Consider the following 20,003-nt stretch of genomic DNA (forward strand, 5'->3'; position numbering starts at 1 on the left):
TCTTAATCATTATTATTATTATTATTATCATTGTTATTACTTTTAAACTATTTTTAGTATTTATTTATTTTATTTTTTTGAACAAAAATTAAATTTGAATTTTGAAAACTCATGTGGGCTCCACATGGTCTTGTGGGCCCCACACAATTTCGAGACCCAAATGAATTATACGTAACTCGAATAACTCTCATACGATTTTATGCATCCTACATAACTTTGAGACTCGTGTAAACCTCCATACGGCTTCGGGACTCATGTGGACCCCACACAGTCTTGTGGGCCCGCATAGGATACCTATATTATTATTATTTTATCATATATTTTTATAAATTATATCAATCAAAACATTATTTTATTTTCTTATTTACGTATATAAACAGTGTCTTGTGGCTCAGGACTCATGTGGACCCCACATAGTCTTGTGGGCCCCACATATGATACCTATATTATTATCATCTTATTATGTATTTCTACAAATTATGTCTGTCAAAATACTTTATGTATATATACTTATTTACGTGTACAAATAGTGTCTATCCTGTTTATCCTATGAAATTCCATTTTGACTAGGCCGACCTCCAGGGAGCGACTGAGCCGCAATGGTCTCTGAGCACTCACTAAGATAAGGTCTTTCTTAAGCATCAAACATGGAATCAAGGATCCTACAGAAAAACACTTCTATATTAATATTAACTTAATGACCATTTTTATTATTTTATTATTATTGTGCTTTAATCATATATATATATATATATATATATATATATATTTTTTTTTGGGTCATCACACTATTCCTTCAGGGGAGGATGGGTTCTTAATTTACAGTGATTTGAGGGGTCTCGAATGCGTGTTGATGCAGCACAGCAGGGTTATCGCATATGCGTCTAGGCAGCTTAAAGAATATAAAAAGAATTATCCTGTCTATGATTTAGAGTTTGATGCAGTAGTGTATGCTCTCAAGATCTAGAGGCATTATTTATACGGTGGAAAGTGTGAGATTTTCACGAATCATAAGAGTTTGAAATATTTCTTTACCCAGAAAGAGTTGAATATGAGGCAAAGAAGGTGGCTAGAGCTTATTAAAAACTATGATTACATGATTAGTTACCAACCAGGAAAAGCGAATGTAGTGGCAGATGCTCTGAGCAAGAAATCAGGGGGATCCGTACTGGCAGCTATGGAGATTCAGTACTCGATTCTGGTGGATTTGGAGAGGCTCAGCATAGAATTGGTGGAGGAGAGTCCTCAGGTAGTTATTGCCAGTCTAGTGGTTCAGCCTATGCTTTACGAGAGGATTAAAGCAGCTCAGGATGATGATGCAGAGTTGGCAGCGGTGATGGCTAGAGTATGTGAAGGTCATGGTAAGGAGTTCAGCATATCAGATGATGGAGCTCTACGATTCCGTACTAGGCTATGTGTTCTTGCAGATACTAAGATCAGGAGGACTATATTGGAGGAGGCTCACAAATCCTTATACACGATTTATCCCGGCAGTACTAAAATGTACAGGGACCTGCAAGAGTATTTCTGGTGGAGTGGAATGAGGAGGGAGATAGATGAGTTTGTGCAGCAATGCTTGACATGTCAATAGGTTAAAGTTGAGCACCAGAGACCGGCAGGAAAGTTGCAGCCACTGTTCATTCCAGAATGGAATGGGACTACGTTTCGATGGACTTCGTTACAGGGTTACCACCAATACGACACGGATTGAATGCGATTTGGGTGGTTATAGATCGTCTGACGAAGACCGCTGATTTCATCCCTATTAAAATCGGCTATTCCATGGACAGAATGGTGGAGATATATGTTCAGGAGATAGTTCGTGTTCATGGAGTACTAGTATCCATAATCTCGGACCGAGATTCTCGGTTTACTTCACGATTCTGGAAAAGTTTTTAGGAGGTTATGGGTACGCAGCTAGCTTTTAGCACTGCTTTTTATCCCCAGAAAGATGGTCAGACTAAAAGGATGATTCAGACATTAGAAGATATGCTTCATGCTTGTGTACTTGATTTTGGAGGCAGTTGGATTCGGTTCATGCCGATAGTTGAATTTTATTATAATAATAGCTATCGGGCTAGTATCGGCATGGCTCCATACGAGGCATCATATGGCAGGAGATGTCATTCTCCTCTATTCTAGGATGAAGTAGGTGAAAGGCGAGTTTTGGATCTAGAGATAATACAACAAGCGTCCGACAAAGTCCGATTAATTAAGGAAAGAATCAGTACAGCACAGAGTTGGCAGAAAAGCTATGCAGACACTCGCCGCTGGGAGTTAGAATTTGATGTGGGAGATCGAGTATTTTTGAAGATAGCTCCTCTGAAAGGAGTTATGAGGTTCGGAAAAAAGGGCAAGTTGAGCCCTAGGTATATTGGCCCTTTTGAGATACTTGAGAGAATAGGGTCAGTTGCCTACAAGTTAGCCTTGCCGCCAGCTTTGGTTCATATTCATGACGTGTTTCATGTTGCCATGTTAAGGAAATATGTTCTAGACCCATCCCATATCATTAGCTATGCAGAGATAGAGCTTAAGGATTCATTGGCATATGAAGAAGTACTAGTACAGATTTTGGATAGGAAGGTTCAGACTTTACGTACTAAAGAAATACAGTTAGTTAAAGTTTTGTGGAGGAATCACATTATAAAGGAAGCTTTTTGGGAGCTTGAGGAACAGATTAGATAGAGATACCCACAATTGTTCCAAGCGGTATAGAGGTACTCAGGTAAAGTATAATAGTTAGATAGGTTTCTTTTGCAGGTACATGAATTGATTTTAGTTAGTAGATGGTTTTTAGTTTTATATATGTAATCTCCTAGGACATAAATGTAACCACGGTATTCTTCCACCACAAGTGAGGGCAGGTAATAAAATAAGTAGACCTTTTTCCTTTACGGAATGATGGAGTGTATAGACGGAGATACAAATAGTAAATTTTGAGGAGGAAATTTTATAGGGAGGGGAGAATGTAATAACCCGAAATTTTGTGCAGGATTTCATTGATGAAAACAGGGGAATCGTCGAGGAGTGCATAAGGAAATTCGTTGACGAATACTAGGTTTCGTCGACGAGAAAATACCAAGAGAGGTTCTGGGGCATCCTGAATTTCATCGACAAATACAGGGATTCGTCGACGAGTTTATTGAAGGATTCGTCGACGAAGTGACGTGCCTTGTCAACGAAGGCTGTAGTAAAAATAGTGAAAAACTCAGATTTTTACTCATTTCAGCGCTCCTCTCTCTCTCTACGACCTCTCTCACTTCTTTCTTCGTTTCGAGGCCTATTCCTTGCCTGATCGAAGATCTGAGGCTACCACGATGCTCCTGGCGAAGTTCTTTGCAAATCTATCGAAGCTGATCGTTGGAAAAGTTGGGTTGAATTTCGTCCCAATCTTAGGGTAAGATATTTTAGTATTTGCCTTTCCCTCAGTTATAAGAAATGTTGTAGGTAAGAAAATACTGATATTTTGTTCTGGGGAATTGTGTTTTTAGGATGTTAAGCTAGGAACTCTGCGGGTATAGAGCCAGAATTTTATAGGGGTTTTTCAAAGTTAAGGTAAGGGAAATATGCTATGCTAGAAGTTTTTATAATGCTATTAGAGATTTTATAGACACATATTTATTCCAGTTTATTATACAGTATTTACAGAATATGAATTTAAATGTTTGTGTGGCCTGAGTAGATTTTCATGTGATGAATAAATTTATACAGTTTTTATAATGTATCATACTATACTGAGTACACTGATATGGACAGTATGTACAATTTATATAGTTTTTCCCAGTATATGAAGTTATACAGAATATACAGATATAAATATATATTCATAGAGATTATACAGAGAAATTTACATGCATATACAACCTTTATATGAATAGTTTCATGAGACAGACATATATATACACGTATACATGTATATAGTTTTATTCAGATCAGTATATATATCATAGCTTTATACAAAACAGTATATACAGAGTTATAGTATGCCATGTTTCCTATTACCATAACATACAAAGTATACAGATAGAGTATATAGACAGAGTATATATATAGACAAATATACAAAGGTAACATCACGATGCTACAGATACAGTATACAGAGATTACAGTAATTACAGTACAGAAAGATAGCGTTATGGTAATTTTGGAAACATGAAGAAAACATTAAAAGAGTATATATGTATGTATATATATAGTATCAGATCCCTATGGAAAGATTACAGACAAATACAATACAAATATAGATTACAGAGCATGGTACCGTTGCTATATATAGATAGAGTGCAACCACATATCTCAGATAGTGTGTGGGTACCGTGAGCCGTGCTCAAAGAGGTTGCATCTCCCCAGTTCACTGGGTGGAGGGGGCTAATTTGACGAGGTAGTAGCCAGTCCCGAGCTTAGGAGAGGATGCAGTTTGGACGGGCTGAGGTAGTGTAGAGTATATTGACTTATCTGGAGGACCGACCAGATGAAGTCCCGCCTATGGGCCGCACAACCCTGTCATGAGGGGTCAAATTATGACGTACATAGTCCCAGGGATAAAGCACAGTCATGTATACGTATACAGTTTTACAGTATATGATGAGTATAGTATGATATTATCAGTATGAAAAGTAGAAAATACAGACGATACAGTATATTTTAAATTGTGAAAGAAAGATATGTTCTACAAATTATTTATTGCATTACAATTTAGTTACTACTTAAAATTACTCTTAACTTAGTTGCCACACACTAGTAATAGCATATTTCCACTTACTGAGCGTCGACTCACCCGTTACTTTAACATTTTTCAGGTGAGCCAGTTAGGCGAGCAGATCAGGCTCGCGGATAGAGAGTATTCTGATTACCCTGGTTATAGGGTGAGTTTTTGACAGAGTTGTGTATATTTTGAGTAGATGATGTTGGAGGAGTATTTTTGTATGGCTATAGTCTGTATATACTAGATTCTGGTATTGTATAGTATATATGTGAATGGTTATATGATATGTGTTCCCGCTGCTTAGGTATGGATATGAATACACAGATATATATAAATGGTAAGAATTTTGAGGATGTTACATAACGACCTGAAGAATAATGATATTTAAATAATAAAAAAAGGAAAATGGAAATAAGAAGAGATGGAGGCAGTCGACTTCGTTGATGACGTTGCATTTTGGATGGAATAATCCCAAGAAATTTTTGAGGCCTTGTCGACGAACACAAGGGTTTTTTCGACGAGGGTTCTTCAAGATCTCGTCGATGAAGTTACGTTTTGTCGACGAGAAGATAATGAGAGTGGATTTTTGGAAGTCTAAAATTTATCGATGAGGGTTTAGGTTCGTCGACAAACTTTCTGAAGGACTCGTCGACGAGGTGGCGTTGCTCATTGACGAATCTCCTAGTATAAATAGCCTAAAACTTTGTCTAAACGCACAAAACTTAGAAATTCTCACACTCTCTCTCTCCTCTATGCCCCTTATACTTTCTCTCTATGATCTTAGGCCGGATTCTCGTTGGTTCCACGATTTGAAGCCACCACGACACTCTTGGGGAAGTTCTCTCCAAGTTTACCAGGGCGGATTGTTGGTGGGGCTGAGTTGGAAACCATCCCAAATCCAAGGTAAGGCTTTCTACCCAGTACTTGGTTTCTTGACAATTGTAGAAAGCGTAGTATGCGTAGAAATACTGAACTTTAGATTTGGGAAATGTCATTTTCAGGGTGTTGAGCGGGGAACTCTGCGGGTGCAGGAGTATTTCTCGTAGGGGCTTCTTAAAACTCAGGTGAGGGGATAAACTAAGCTAATATTTTATGAAAAGTATGTATAATATTATAGCATTCGATTTCAGGGGAATAAATATATTTATATATGATTTATATTTGGGAAAATACTGTTCAAAATGATGGTATGTTAAATATACGAAAAACCTGTTTAGTGTGGCATGAGTAGAAATTGTTATGAAATACTATTTTCTGGGAATGTGTTAATGATACGGATTTTTATAATGGAAAACTGACGTATGGGCTAAGATTTTGATATATTTTTAGGTGTACGGGCCGAGCTATGTGTGTGATTTGCCAGCGTACGGGCTGAGTTATGGATATATTTTGCCGGTGTATGGGCCATGCTATGTTTATGATTTGCTAATGTACGGGCCAAGCTATGGATGTTATTTGCCAGCGTACGGGCTGAGCTATGGATATGATTTGCCGGCGTATGGGTTGAGGTATGTTAAAATGTGAAATACCGGCATACGGGCCGATGATTTTCATGATATACATATATATGCAAAATGATATGATTGATTTGATAATTAATGATATGAAATATCCATGTATCATAGTTTCAGTATATGTTATATGATATCAAAACCTAGTTAGCTTGGTCTAGGCTAGCACTTGCACGGAACTGCTGCTATGTGTCCATGGTCATTATGATCCCAATATCTGTGTTAACACAGCTGTACGGAGTGTTGTGAGATTGGATGGTCGATGTGATTTTAAGAAGTGTGTGAGCGCCCCTGGTGTATGGACCAGGTCTGGTAGACCTATCAGACTTACAGACTATACTATTGACTTGACAGTGGTTGACCAACCATTGTCAGGTCCCGCCTTTTGGCCACACAACTCAGTCATGTGGGGGTAATACATGACAATAGCCAGCTAACCTTCCAGGGATGTTTGTTTTGTATTATTATTTATATGAGATGAATTATGTTATGAAAACCATTATGTTCTGCCATGTTTTGATTATACTTGTTTTCCCAGAAATATACATACAGTTTTACTAGTTATGTTCATGATTATGTATATGTATCACATAAATGCTCATGTTGTCATACATTAGTGTTAGTTTATTTACCTTACTGAGAGATGTCTCACCCTGAATTTCATAAACATTTCAGGAGCCCCTGAAAGGAGAGTGAGTAAAGCACCACTGATCTAGTACTATTGATCTGCCCTTCTAGAAGGGTAAGTGTTTTGATAGGGTTGGATGTATTTTGTGGGATGGCCCTAAGATATCTTTTGGGTTGTGTACTATGTGTATATAAATACAGTGGTTGTAGTAACTCTAGTATTGTGTTGTATGGTATAATGAGATGTATATGATTGTATGTTTCCTGCTGCTTAGGCTTCCGTTATATGTTTTGATGTATCCCTGGTATCCACGGGTCTAGGTGGATTATGATCTGATGAGTTATGTGATTTTGGTTTTTATTTAAAAAGAAATGTGAAAATTTAGCAGGTCGTTACAATAAGAGTCCTTTTAGAAAATATTAATGAAGGTTAGATAAAATTAACCTTGTTTTACTGCAATTAAAAATGTTAAACCTGAGAGTTTTTAGTTGACTATATTTTAAATTCGATCGACCCAATTGCCAAGTTTGGTCGACCGTGAAGATTTTGAACTGAAGGTTTGGTCGAGTGACTCAGGGCGATTTTCGAACCCTTTGAGGTTGTGTCGACTATATCTAAAATTTGGTCTACTATTCTTATGGTTCAGTCGACTCAATTACAAATAAATTGAAAGTTTGGTCGACTAAGTTGTTGGGGGTCAGACATGTGTGAGTTCGGTTGATTGTGGAAGATACGCTCAAAAAGAATACAGCCGACCGAGTGAAGTAAAAATAGTGAAGTAAAAAATGTTGACTTCGACCCAGTTCAGTCGACTGAGACATTTTACACTGCCAAGGTTTGGTCGATTGAATTTGTCCACAACCCAAATTTGGCCCAAATAAAGACTCAAGTTAAATTCCAATTAATGTGAGTTATTAACCTAATTGCTTTGAGGGATTCTTATAGTCATTCTATGGTCTTTTTGAACTTATGAAATCTATCATGCATGTCATGCAATTATATTATAGACCAACTTAGAAACGAAAAGCAATACAATGAAAATCTTCTTCTTCTTTCTTTTACTCTTCAGATTTCCATGAATTATGACAGGAGTATGTGCTCTTTAAGGTTTTTCTGGCAACCACTTCACTTTCATGTTTGTGTTCTGAATGATTAACCTGTTCAAGTACTTAGGTAGACACATTAGTAACATGCGATTTGTCATTATCAAAACTAACGATCGAACTCCAAAAGTCAATAAGGCATTACTATATAATAATACTTCATGAAGATTTGAAGCATAATTTAAGGCTAAAAAATATTTTTCCTAAATTATTCTAAATTCATATACCCCTTGTGTTGTTTGTTCTTTTGACTAAGTAGGATTATTTTAGTGTTGTCTTTTGACTTGATCCATTTGTATACTTTAATGATTTCAAATTTATAATTTCATTTAGGACCTTGTGCACATATGACCTAGGATAATATACCTTTCCCTCAAAACATAAAATAGGCAAACCACATAAATTCTTTGGTTTGTCATAAGTTTCATTTTAAATAAATGCTAGAAAAGAAAATTTTAATGAGTTTACCATTAGTCGTAGCAAAAGAAAACATTAATTTATGACTTTAATTAGATGCTATTTAGGAAAAATTTTAACTTTAATCATCTTGTGGGTTAGGCTGAATGCCTCCTTTATTTCATTCTATTCTTACCATCCAGAACGGTGTTCCTAGTCTTAGAAACACTCCAATGCAAAGTTTGACTAATTTTCATTATATTTTCTTAAAGATAGTGAGGGCTTTTAAGAATTATCTTTTTGGCTTGTCAAAAAAGTATTCAAACACATCATTAGATTTTATATGATTTGGAAAAATTTGACCTGAACCGATAATTATTGATTGAGAATAATTTAAAATCCAAAATGTGTTTGGTTGTATAACATGTGAGTTCAGGGCTGGCTCTTCACAATATGGGGCTCTAGGTGAATGATTTAATTATGAGTCCTTAATATTTTTTCTTTTAATTATAATTTTTATTTAAAATTAATTTTTCTAACTTTTTGAAATGCAAAATCACTAATTAAAGTTTTATATTCAAGATTTATTGAGACTTAAAAAAGAAAAAAATTAAATTACATTTACTTATTTTTCAAAATATAATTTCATTTACTTTTAAAATAATGGGAAAGTCAATGTATGGGAAGAGATGACATCATAAATAATGTTAACATTAAGAAAAAAAAATTGGGGGCCCCAACTTTTGAGATAGTGGGAAAATCAATGTATGGAAGAGATGACAGCATAAATAATGTTAATATTAAAAGAAAAATTTGGGGGTTTCAAAAGTTTTGGGATCCTAGGCAAACTGCTCAATGACCTTATGGTTAGGCCGGCACTGCATGTTACCTGTTTAGGTAGCATAACTTAATTATTTCTCCATCCATTCATCCAAAATGACTCTTTTATTTTTATTTTTTTTCCTTTCCTCCATTTGCTTTACTTTGTTTCATTTGTTTGTTTCTTATTATTTTAACAAATCGAACTTGAATTCCTGCCAAGATGTATTTTTTGGTTACAATTTTTTAGATTAAAAAGTAAAGGTATTTAGTGAATTGCCAAACGAAAATATGTTCTTAAATAAGAGGTTGATTTTTAATTCTTAAATAGGAAGGATGGTCTTGTATACTGTAGTTAATTATCATACCTCATATATAAAGGAGTGCATTATATATTTTTTGAATATTTACCTAAAATTGCATTGTAGAAATCCTATATATATATATATTGCCAAATTTTAAAATTTTGAAATATTTTCTTAATTTCCATTTCATAGCATTTATATGGAAAATGAAAAAAAACTCTTATTTAGTAACCCTAATTTTTATTTTGGTTGCTTTTAATATGAACCCATACATATAAATGTTATACAACACCCCTTTCACATTTTCCTGAGGTGTTTCCTTGTAATGATTGATTAATATACAATTATTCCCGTTTTCAACTTTGACAATGCATCTTAATTAAAACCTTTCATTCATATAATATGAGAAGATTACTATATGTACTTGGCTATAACATTTTTGTCACAAGGATCTGCCAAATGATAAAAAAATGAGAGAAAATGTTCATGCAATTCCTACTTCTTGGTTACTTCCGGCTTCAATGTCTCGTCTTCAATATTTTGCAGGAACCAACAACTCTTTGTTAAGTAGAGGACGTCTAAAAATTAATCCTCTCTACATCGTCCTCACTTTCATCGTTTTCATTTGCCTCCGGTGGATGACTTTTGTAAGCTTCTCTCATCCTCTTTAACATGTTTCGTTTACCTTATTATTAGTCGTGCCAATTCTTAATGTAAAAGAAATGGAAATACTAAAATATTTCTTTTCTGGTTGATGTGTTGAGCAGTTCGTGATCAAAGGTGATTCAATTCACGAAGTGATTCCAGCAAACAGAATTCCCAGGAAGTCTCAAGAGAAAATCAACCAAAAGTATCCACTGGTCAGGTGCCCCGCCGGAAACTCCACCCAGACATGCCCGGCAAAAAATTCTCCGGCGAGATTCGAGACCCAGCAGGAGGCGTCGGGCCGGGTGTGCCCGGAATACTTTCGGTGGATCCACGAAGACCTCCGGCCGTGGAGGAGGACAGGAATAACCAGGGAAATGATGGAGCGCGCCATATACGAATCGAACTTCAGGCTGGTGATATTGGACGGGAAAGTGTACGTGGAGAAGTACAAGGACGCATACCAGACGAGGGACGTGTTCACCATATGGGGGATTTTGCAGCTGCTGAGATTTTACCCCGGCAAGTTGCCGGACTTGGACTTGGTGTTTCACTGCGGCGACCTGCCGTTGATCCAAAAGAGCGACTACGATGGACCAGAAGCCCTAACGCCGCCGCCCATCTTTGACTACTGCAGCGATGATTCCAGCGTCGGCATTGTTTTTCCTGATTGGTCCTTTTGGGGTTGGTAATGTCTTCTTCTCACCTCGTCATTTTTTTGTTTTTTTTTTTTTTAAATGTGATCATTTCTTTTCTTCGTATTTAAAATTTTTAAAAAACATTTTTTTTTTGTTGGATTTTTTTGATAAAAAGCATGAATCTTGTTTTAGGGTTTAAAAAATTGTACAAGTCTTTAGAAAATTGATTTTTGAGATACCAATATTTCTTTTTTGGATTTGATGATAAATTAATAAAGTGGGGACGAGTATTTCAAAAGAATTTTAAGTCTTACCAATACTACTCTCTCGATAGTTGAGTATGGAACCATCTCAGCCCTATATGTGTTCGGGATGCTTTTTGGAGACTAGTTCTAAACAATCTATTATTTTATATGTTAAACATCAAATCTCTAAGACATTTGTATTATTTTACCAAATTGGCTTGTTGGAAAAATAATCTAGGTCACACATGGCCAAGGGTGTGAGAATGCTTTCGGGGGTGTGAGACCCAACCTAGCCTTGTGCATGTGAACCGGGATGCATCTACAAGACTAGTTTCGAAAAGATTTTGTGTCAGAAATTAAATATTGAAGGATATTTGTGACATTTTAACCAATGTCTTCCTTTTTATTATTGTTTGCTTTGAGCAAAAATTAGTGTTGATTATATACGTGTATATTTTGTAGGCCAGAGATCCAAATAAAGTCATGGGTGCCATTGAAGAAAGAGCTAGAAGAAGGAAATAAGAAATCAAAGTGGATGGAGAGGGAGCCATATGCTTACTGGAAAGGCAACCTTTTGTCAGGTTATGGTAGACTCAACCTTTCCTTTTGCAATGTCACTGAGGATTACGACTGGAATGCTAGAATCTATCACCTGGTATGCTCCTAATTACTATTTAATTTCTTGCTAAAAGCTTACCACCACCACCACCCCTATACCTGAGAAAATCTTGCAAGGATAGGTTTCTCCACGTGAGATTTGAAACTCACCAATACATCATATCATGTGTATCGATATAAAAAATGTGACTCTTGCAACTTTATTTAGTAGCTTTGAACATCACTATAACATCTTGTAATTTGAAGGTTTAAAATCGCAAGCATAAAAATAATTCCTTCTAAATATTTCTTTCAACTCCACTACATATATATTTTGGTATTTTGGAGACCTATTGGGCTAGGCTTGACAAGTGAGCTATCAAGCCTCTCATTTCATACATAACCCTTCTTATCCTCTCTCAAGTTTAAAATTTTAAACCTTTAATGTTGAAGTTTTACATGTCATTGACAGAATGAAGCATTAAGTACTAAATGTTGAATATGATTCTTAATTTGTGAACCAGAAGATAATTAGAATTGTTATGAATAGAACATTTAATTGTGCTAGTCGTTTGGTAATCAACTACTAAATATGAATGCAAGATAGGATTTGGGAGATGAGGAAGTGTTTCATAGACTATTATAGAATTCACATTCTTTTAGGGGCAAGAGTGTTCAATAGGGGGCTATTGAATAGACCTCTTATTGAATCATAAATGGAAATATTTTTGATTCAGATAAAGGAAATTAAGCACCAATATTAAGAAGTTTACCAAATAATAAGGTCAACTCATCAAATTTCAGGCTAGTAAGAGCCTAAGTTCTGTTAGTAGGTAGTTAAAAGAAAACAGACAAGGTCTTAATCTCTAGCCATTAGGATGTCCAATCCATAAGTGAATGTAAGACCTAATTATTTAAATTAGTTGGGTCAAGTCAATTATCAACCTCCTAGTGCTAACAAGCAACATAAGAGACAAAACTTTGAATCTGATTCAATTGCATACTTTGGGAAAGAAAATTGGATTCTATGATTTCTAATTCTTAGAAGAATAGGCTTGTATAGTTTTGAACTTCGGCAGATAATTCCTCATTACTCCTAGTTAGTTGCTTATGAGTTTAGAACATCTTCTGTTTTGGGGGTGGGGGGTGGAGGGAAGTTCTTGAAACTGAACATTGCTACATATTTCATTTGTAGGATTGGCAGGCTGCATATTATAGTGGATACAAAGACACGGATTTAGCAAGCCAATGCACACATAGGTGGGCATTATATTAAAATCATAACTAAATTAATTTTCACATCCCAATTCCTTCTTCATCTCCTTCCCTTTATAGCTTCATGTCTTCTCATTCCTTTTTTTTTTTTTTTACCCTACTTCTATTTTTGGGATATGCTCTATTAATTCATACAGGTACAAGATTTATGTGGAAGGAGTTACATGGTCGGTCAGTGAAAAATATATTTTAGCATGCGATTCCGTCACCCTATTAGTGACACCCAAATACTATGATTTCTTCACAAGAAGTTTAGTACCATTGATTCACTATTGGCCTATCAACATTAGAGATGAGTGCAGATCTATTCAATTTGCTGTTGATTGGGGCAACCGCAATCCACGAAAGGTTTTCCTACTATCCACCTTAATTCATGCATCCATATTTTAAACAATCTCAGAGATGATTTGTTTGTGAAAATTAGAAATTAGAAATAGAAATAGAAATTAGAAGTTAGAAATAGAAATAGAAAATTAGAAATTAGAAATAGAAATTAGAAATTAGAAATAGAAAAATTGCAACTAACAAACCCTCAATACTATATATAGGTACCCACCTAGGTATACATAAATACATACATACATACATACATACATATATACACACACATATATGCGCGCGCGTGAGCACACGTACCCATGATTGAATATTTGCGCACCAATTTCATATTGTATGATGACTAATGTAGGCACGAAAGATAGGAAGGGCTGGGAGCAAATTTATTTCAGAGAAGCTAGAGATGAACAATGTGTATGACTACATGTTTCATCTATTAAATGAGTACTCAAAGTTGTTGAGATACAAACCAGTTGTACCTCTAGGAGCTGTGGAATTGTGCACAGAAACAATGGCTTGTACAGGGACAAAAGATGCAGAGAAGATGTACAAAAGGGAATCCATGGTAAAGGCTCCTGCAGATACAGGGCCATGTGAGATGTTGCCTCCCTATGATCCTCCTGCTCTTCAAGCTTTCCTTGACAAAAAAGAAAAATTATTGAAGCAAGTGCAGAGATGGAAAGAGAGTGGAAATATTGCAAGGAAGACTTCATGAAAAGAACAAAGGTATCAAGGGAAACAACCAATTTTTTCTTAAGTTTGTGTTTGAATTTTTTATTATCTTTAAATGTTCAAAAGCATGTATTTATGATTACATTAATATAAGTTAATTTAATGTTTGGTACAATCAAACGGAATTGATTAGATGTAAAGTGGAAAGAAATTACGTAATGAGAAATGAGGAGTTTGATTCTATTTCACCAATTCCTATACACCAAATATTAAATAAGTTATCTTTATTATTTTAGTCCATTTGGGTGTGGATTATGTTAGACCTTCGATTATCTTGATGTTGCAAAGATATGTGGTGTTATCAACTCATGTGCGGCTAAGGTAGTAGAACTAGATGATCCGTAATGAGTTATCTTGACATTCAATGAATTGACGATCTATGTTGCTAAGGAGGGAGCATATAAAAGTTGAGTTGCTTACTTGACATAGTCTAAGATGGACATGGTTGGGGTCATGGTCGTTGACAAGGTTGCTGCAGTGGTTAGAGATTGATATGGTCCGATGATTAACTCGGCTTCATGTCATGAACCTCATTAGCATATTATGTTAGCTTGTGCATGGGATAAGTCATGGTTAAGGGAAACCATGCATGACATAAGGTGTGGACCTACAAGCTTTGTGCATTAATGTCAATGAAAGAGAGTGTGGGTAGGGTAGTTGCTTTACACTTTGTCTTGAAGGGGTTGTCATGCATGCTTGTCTAAAGTATTAACTCATGGATTGACATATAAATATCTTTCTAAATACATAATTATAGACATAGTCTTTACATATTATGTAACTCGATTTCACGTTACATAGCTTCTTCCATTTTCTTGATGAAAAATAATAACCAACCATGATATACAAAACATTCCTCAAGACTAGATAGTATCAAGTCATATTATATGTAGAAGTAATCATGCATTGCACATGAATTGTTTTTTTTTTTTTTTTTGCTTCATGCAGGCTTATTTTATCCATGTCACTTCATTTCAATAAGTCAATTTACCCCCCAACATCCAAAAGTCCTCAACTTTATGTTTGGAAAGACCTTGGATTTGAATTTGTATTGAATTTAGATAAAATGTAATATAAAATTATATTAAAATTTATCCAAATTCATGCAAGTCTAAATCTAAAATCTGAAATCCATACTTAGAAATATAATGTAAAAGACAATGAAAGTCCCATCCCACTGCCCGATCAAAAACTTGATACAAACCAGCCTGAGAAATTATCTATTGACATTGAGCAATCATCCAACGGGGTGTGCTCAAAATTTTTCTGGTGAATCCATGAGGATCTTGGGCCATGAAATCAAATTATAGGTTTGTGGCACAAATGACTTGGGTATGTTAATTAGTATTTTTAGTTTAACATAACAATGAAAACATCAAATCATTCGTAGATAAAGGCAGTGGCGAAACCAAGAACTTCTCTCGACGGGGTCAATAATTTGTGGCGTAAAAGATTACAATAATTAATGTTAGACTTTAAAATAACTTGCTATCTCACATTATTAGAACATTAACTTTATTTTTTAAACACAATATCCTCAAGTAACAAACCTATGTAAATACCAAATATTCTACAAGAAAACCACAAGTGCCCAATGTTCATGATATGTAAATCATTGATAATATGAGATTAATGAGAAAACAATAAAGAAAGAGAAGAATGAACATTCATAAGGTTAAATGTGAGAATAGTTATTCCTTATCCATTTCTTACTATGAAGTCATAAAATTTTTCGTATTGTCATTTATTTTACTGTAACAACACATTTTTGGGATAAATTTTAATTTTATTTTATTATAACTACTCTATTCATATGAAGATGCATTTCGAGAACCAAAGGTAATCTTAGAAATTGGCTTTTACAACTACCGAGCAAAGAATAAGACTTAATCCTCAATCATTCTTCTCCTTTCTAGGTTACCTCCCTCCTCGTTAGACAAGCACGATGCAAAATCGATCAATTTAAATTTTAAAAGAGAAGAACTCCTTAACCTCAAATTTCAATGCCAGAATTATTGTAGCCTAAAAAAAGCTACTTTTGTATTTTTTGAATTTGTTCTTCAAGTTTTCAAAAATTTATAAAATTTTACACACATGTATGTCCACTATAATAATAATAATAATAATAATACTAATATGCATTATTATATTTGAATTGTTAATGTGTCTATAAAAATATACTCTACTTGTTTAACATTTTTGTGTCGTATCAAACTAATCAAATGGATTGAGAATTGCAATTGCAATTTAGTTTGTTGTATATCACTTGATGGGAAGTTGTACATCCCCTTATATATACTCTTCGATTTTGAAAAATTCATAATTTTCTTTATGATTTTAAATATTATTGTTGTTCTCCCTCCACTGAATTTCTGAAGTTTTCGAAAAGTCATTTTGGTCCCAAAAGCAAGTCTTATGTTGTTGGGCGTTGGTAAAAACATGCATGTACAGTTTGGTTTTGGATTGTAAATTTTGGGAAGGTAGTGACTTGGTAAAGTAACGAGTTTAAGATAAGGAAAATGCTTAATAAAATGGGCCTACGATGACACGGGTTGTATTGCATAGCACGATTATTAAGATAATGGTTACTTGGATTGGCAAAGTAGTGGCTCCGCCCATGGATAAAGGCAATAGAGAATAAGATAAAATATTTGTGACACAATGATTTGGGTATGTCAGTTCTAACAATTTTAAGAAAATAGTGTGAAGTGTGTAAGGATATTAAGTAGAGAATAGTATAGATTAAAAAATGTTTCAAGGTACGTTATAATGTCGTCTTCCTTAAAATATTATTTGTCCCCACTAGATCGGTGTGTATTGAGTCAGCAAATACGTTTTTAGGATACAATTAAGCGCATAATATAATCAGATGTTAGTTTGCATTATACACAAACGAAAACTGATCACAAATACTTTTAAAATAATTTGAACAAAATTTTCCGGAATTCTATTTCTGCAGAAAATAGAATCTAGATTTGAGAAATATATAATTTGTGGAAGCTTTATGCAAGGAAGAGAAGGAGAAAATGATGAATTTTCTATATATTTCGTGGAGTTACTTCTGTCTTTAAATTGACAAAATTATGCCTTTTTGGAAAAGTTGCATCTGTTCAAATCGCGAAGCAGATTCGACCTGGTCGCATCAGGCATTGACCTAGTCATGCCCTGGTCGAGACTTAGAAAAATTAATGTTTAGTCGATGGTACCGTAGACCAAGTCGCACCTAGTCGCGCTACTTGATCTTAAAAAATATAAGATTAATTTTCAAGCCATTTGACCAGGATCAACAATCATGATCTCCCCGAGTGTTGGTGTCCTTCCTCTGCAAGGCCCCCCTATTTATAGGATCAGGGTCCTCAACCATTTTAGTTAATAAACTCGTCTTCCATTCCAACCCTTTCCTTATATAAATTTCCCATGCCATGCCCCCCTTCCTATAGCAATAAAACCCTCTCCTTGTGTGATTTGGCCGATTTGTTAGGACCCTGTGAGCAATCAGAAAGATACGATACTAGAATTTTAACGTGGTTTGGTCAAGATCGACCTATGTCCACGGGGCACACCACAAATTTACTATTCACCGGAAAAATACAACTCTCTCACTCTCTTCCTCCTCTCTTGTACATCTCTCAACTCCACAGCTTCTCTATTTTTAGGGCTTTGGAATCAATTACAAATTTAATACAATAAATTATAAATGGAGGTTTCATCCATCAAGATAAATGGTGATAAATGCAAACCTCGTTTCCAACTCTTCACGCGTCTCCAGCTTCTGGCTCTAGCTATATCTTATGTCTCCAACTACAACAATCTCCCACTTAGAGACGGAGATGCCTCCTCAACCAGTATCATGAATAAATGATGTGCTCAAAATATGTCTTCAGGCACGAAGACCAATTGAAGTTGAACACAACTTCAGCTTCTCTGTTGTTACCACCTTAGTTAACATATCTACTGGATTTATGCTACATTGGATTTTTTCAAGTATCAACATGCTGTCCTCTATCAGAGATCTGAAGAAGTGGTAACGTAATCCAATATGCTTATTTCTGGAATGAAATACGGAATTCTTTGCCAGATGTATCACACTCTAACTGTCACTGTACAAGACATTCCTCTCTTGCTTTAATCGAATCTCCGTTAACAAATCCTAAAGCCAAATCATCTCTTTACTGGCTTCTATCACTGCTACATATTCAACTTCTGTAGTGGATAGAACAACAATCTTCTGTATTTGTGACATTCAACTAACAGTTGTTGTGCCAACAGTGAATATGTACCCGGTGGTGCTTCTGCGATGATCAATTTCACCTGTAAAATCAGCATATACAAATCCTCGGATTTTCAGATTGCTTTTGCTGAAACATAGGCACTTATCAATAGTGCCAAGTAAATATCTCAAAATCCATTCCCAGTGTGTGTTCCCTAGATTTGACATATACCTACTGACAGCTCCCACTACTTGGCCAATATCTGGTCTGGTACCAACCATAGCATACATTAGACTTCCAACAGCTGAGGCGTATGGTACCTTAGCCGCAGAGTCTTTCTCTTCATCTATCTAGGGAGACTGCTATTTTGAGAGACGATAATGACCTGCCAATGGTGTATTTATAGCCTTGGCACTGCTCATGTTGAAATTCTGTAAAACACGGCTGATGTACTCTGACTGAGATACCTGTAACGTGTCTTGTTGCTTATCTCTTGAGATCCGCATCCCAAGAATCTGCTTTGTAGGACCCAAGTCTTTCATATCAAATTCCTCTGATAATTGTTGATTCAATTTTCTGATCTCTTCTATATATGATCCTGCGACTAGTATATCATCAACATATAACAGTAGAATAATATAGCTAGCACGATACCTTTTGAAGTAGTAGCAGTGGTTGGCATTGCACTTCTAGAAATTGTTCCTCTACATACAACTGTTGAATTTCTTGAACCACTATCTAGGAGCTTGTTTGAAACCATACAAACTCTTCTTCAATTTGCATACAAGATTCTCTTTACCTTTTACTGAGAAACCTTCTGGCTGTTGCATATAAATTTCCTCATCAAGATCACCGTGAAGAAATGCCATCTTCTGGTCCAACTGCTCAAAATGTAAACCCTCTGAGGCAACAATACTTAGAACAGATCTGATGGTTGTCAGTTTGACAACTGGTGCAAAGATGTCAGTATAGTCAATTCCTTCCATCTGTTCGAAGCCTTTAACTACCAACCGAGCCTTGTACCTCCTGGAGCCGTCATGCTTCTCTTTGATTCTATACACCCACTTGTTGTGAAGAGCCTTCTTACCATTGGGCAACTTAGCTAGTTCCTATGTTTTTTTGGAGTTGAGAGACTTCATCTTGTCTTTCATTGCAAGCTCCCACTTGCTCGCATCTCCTGCCTGACATGCTTCAACATAGCATTCAGGTTCTCCTCCATCTGTAAGAAGTAAATGGTTCACATAGCTCATGTTTGGTACGTGCTGCTGAGAAGATCTCCTAAGCTCTGGTGCTGAAGTAGGAGGTGGTGGTGCAACAATCTGCTCCACATGTTCCTCTACCTGAGGAATCTCCATATTCTATTGAGGATTCTCAGTGTTCTGCTGACATGTCCTTACACCTTCTAGAACATCATCCACATCTACAAAGGTTGTTTCAGACTCTTTAGATTCTATTGTGTGTCTATCTTTGTATCTTTGCTTCTGATCACCTTTTTGCTTTCATCATCCCAAATGCGATATCTATATTCATCTCCACCATAATCGATGAAAGTGCATTTCTGGGATTTCGGATCTAGCTTATTCCTGACATGATCATTGATATGTAAATATACAACACAATTAAAAACTTTCAAATGTGAAAGTCCTACCTCTTTGTTACTCCAAACTTCTTCTGGTAGACTATAGTCTAATGGTACTGATGGACTTCTATTAATCAAATAAGCTGCAGTTTTGACTGCTTCTGCCCTAAACATCTTTGGTAAGCTTGATTGCATACGCATGCTTTTAGATTTTTCTATCAACGTTCTGTTCATCTGCTTAGCTATGCCGTTGTGTTGAGGCGTACCTAGCACAGTTC

At 35.6% G+C, this 20,003-nt stretch overlaps 1 protein-coding gene across 1 annotated transcript; it reads left to right on the forward strand.

Annotated features, from left to right (window-relative positions):
* Nucleotides 1-9,937: 9,937 nt before the first annotated feature.
* On the forward strand, nt 9,938-13,918 carry LOC131166649 (uncharacterized). The gene is made up of 6 exons (XM_058125228.1): nt 9,938-10,114; nt 10,235-10,800; nt 11,458-11,650; nt 12,788-12,852; nt 13,005-13,215; nt 13,556-13,918. Exons 1-6 carry the CDS (start codon nt 9,938-9,940, stop codon nt 13,916-13,918), a joined length of 1,575 nt encoding a protein of 524 aa, XP_057981211.1.
* The last annotated feature ends 6,085 nt before the right edge of the window (nt 13,919-20,003 follow it).

Source organism: Malania oleifera, chromosome 10 (assembly GCF_029873635.1).
Source record: "Malania oleifera isolate guangnan ecotype guangnan chromosome 10, ASM2987363v1, whole genome shotgun sequence".
In the NCBI taxonomy this organism is placed as follows: Eukaryota; Viridiplantae; Streptophyta; class Magnoliopsida; order Santalales; family Ximeniaceae; genus Malania; species Malania oleifera.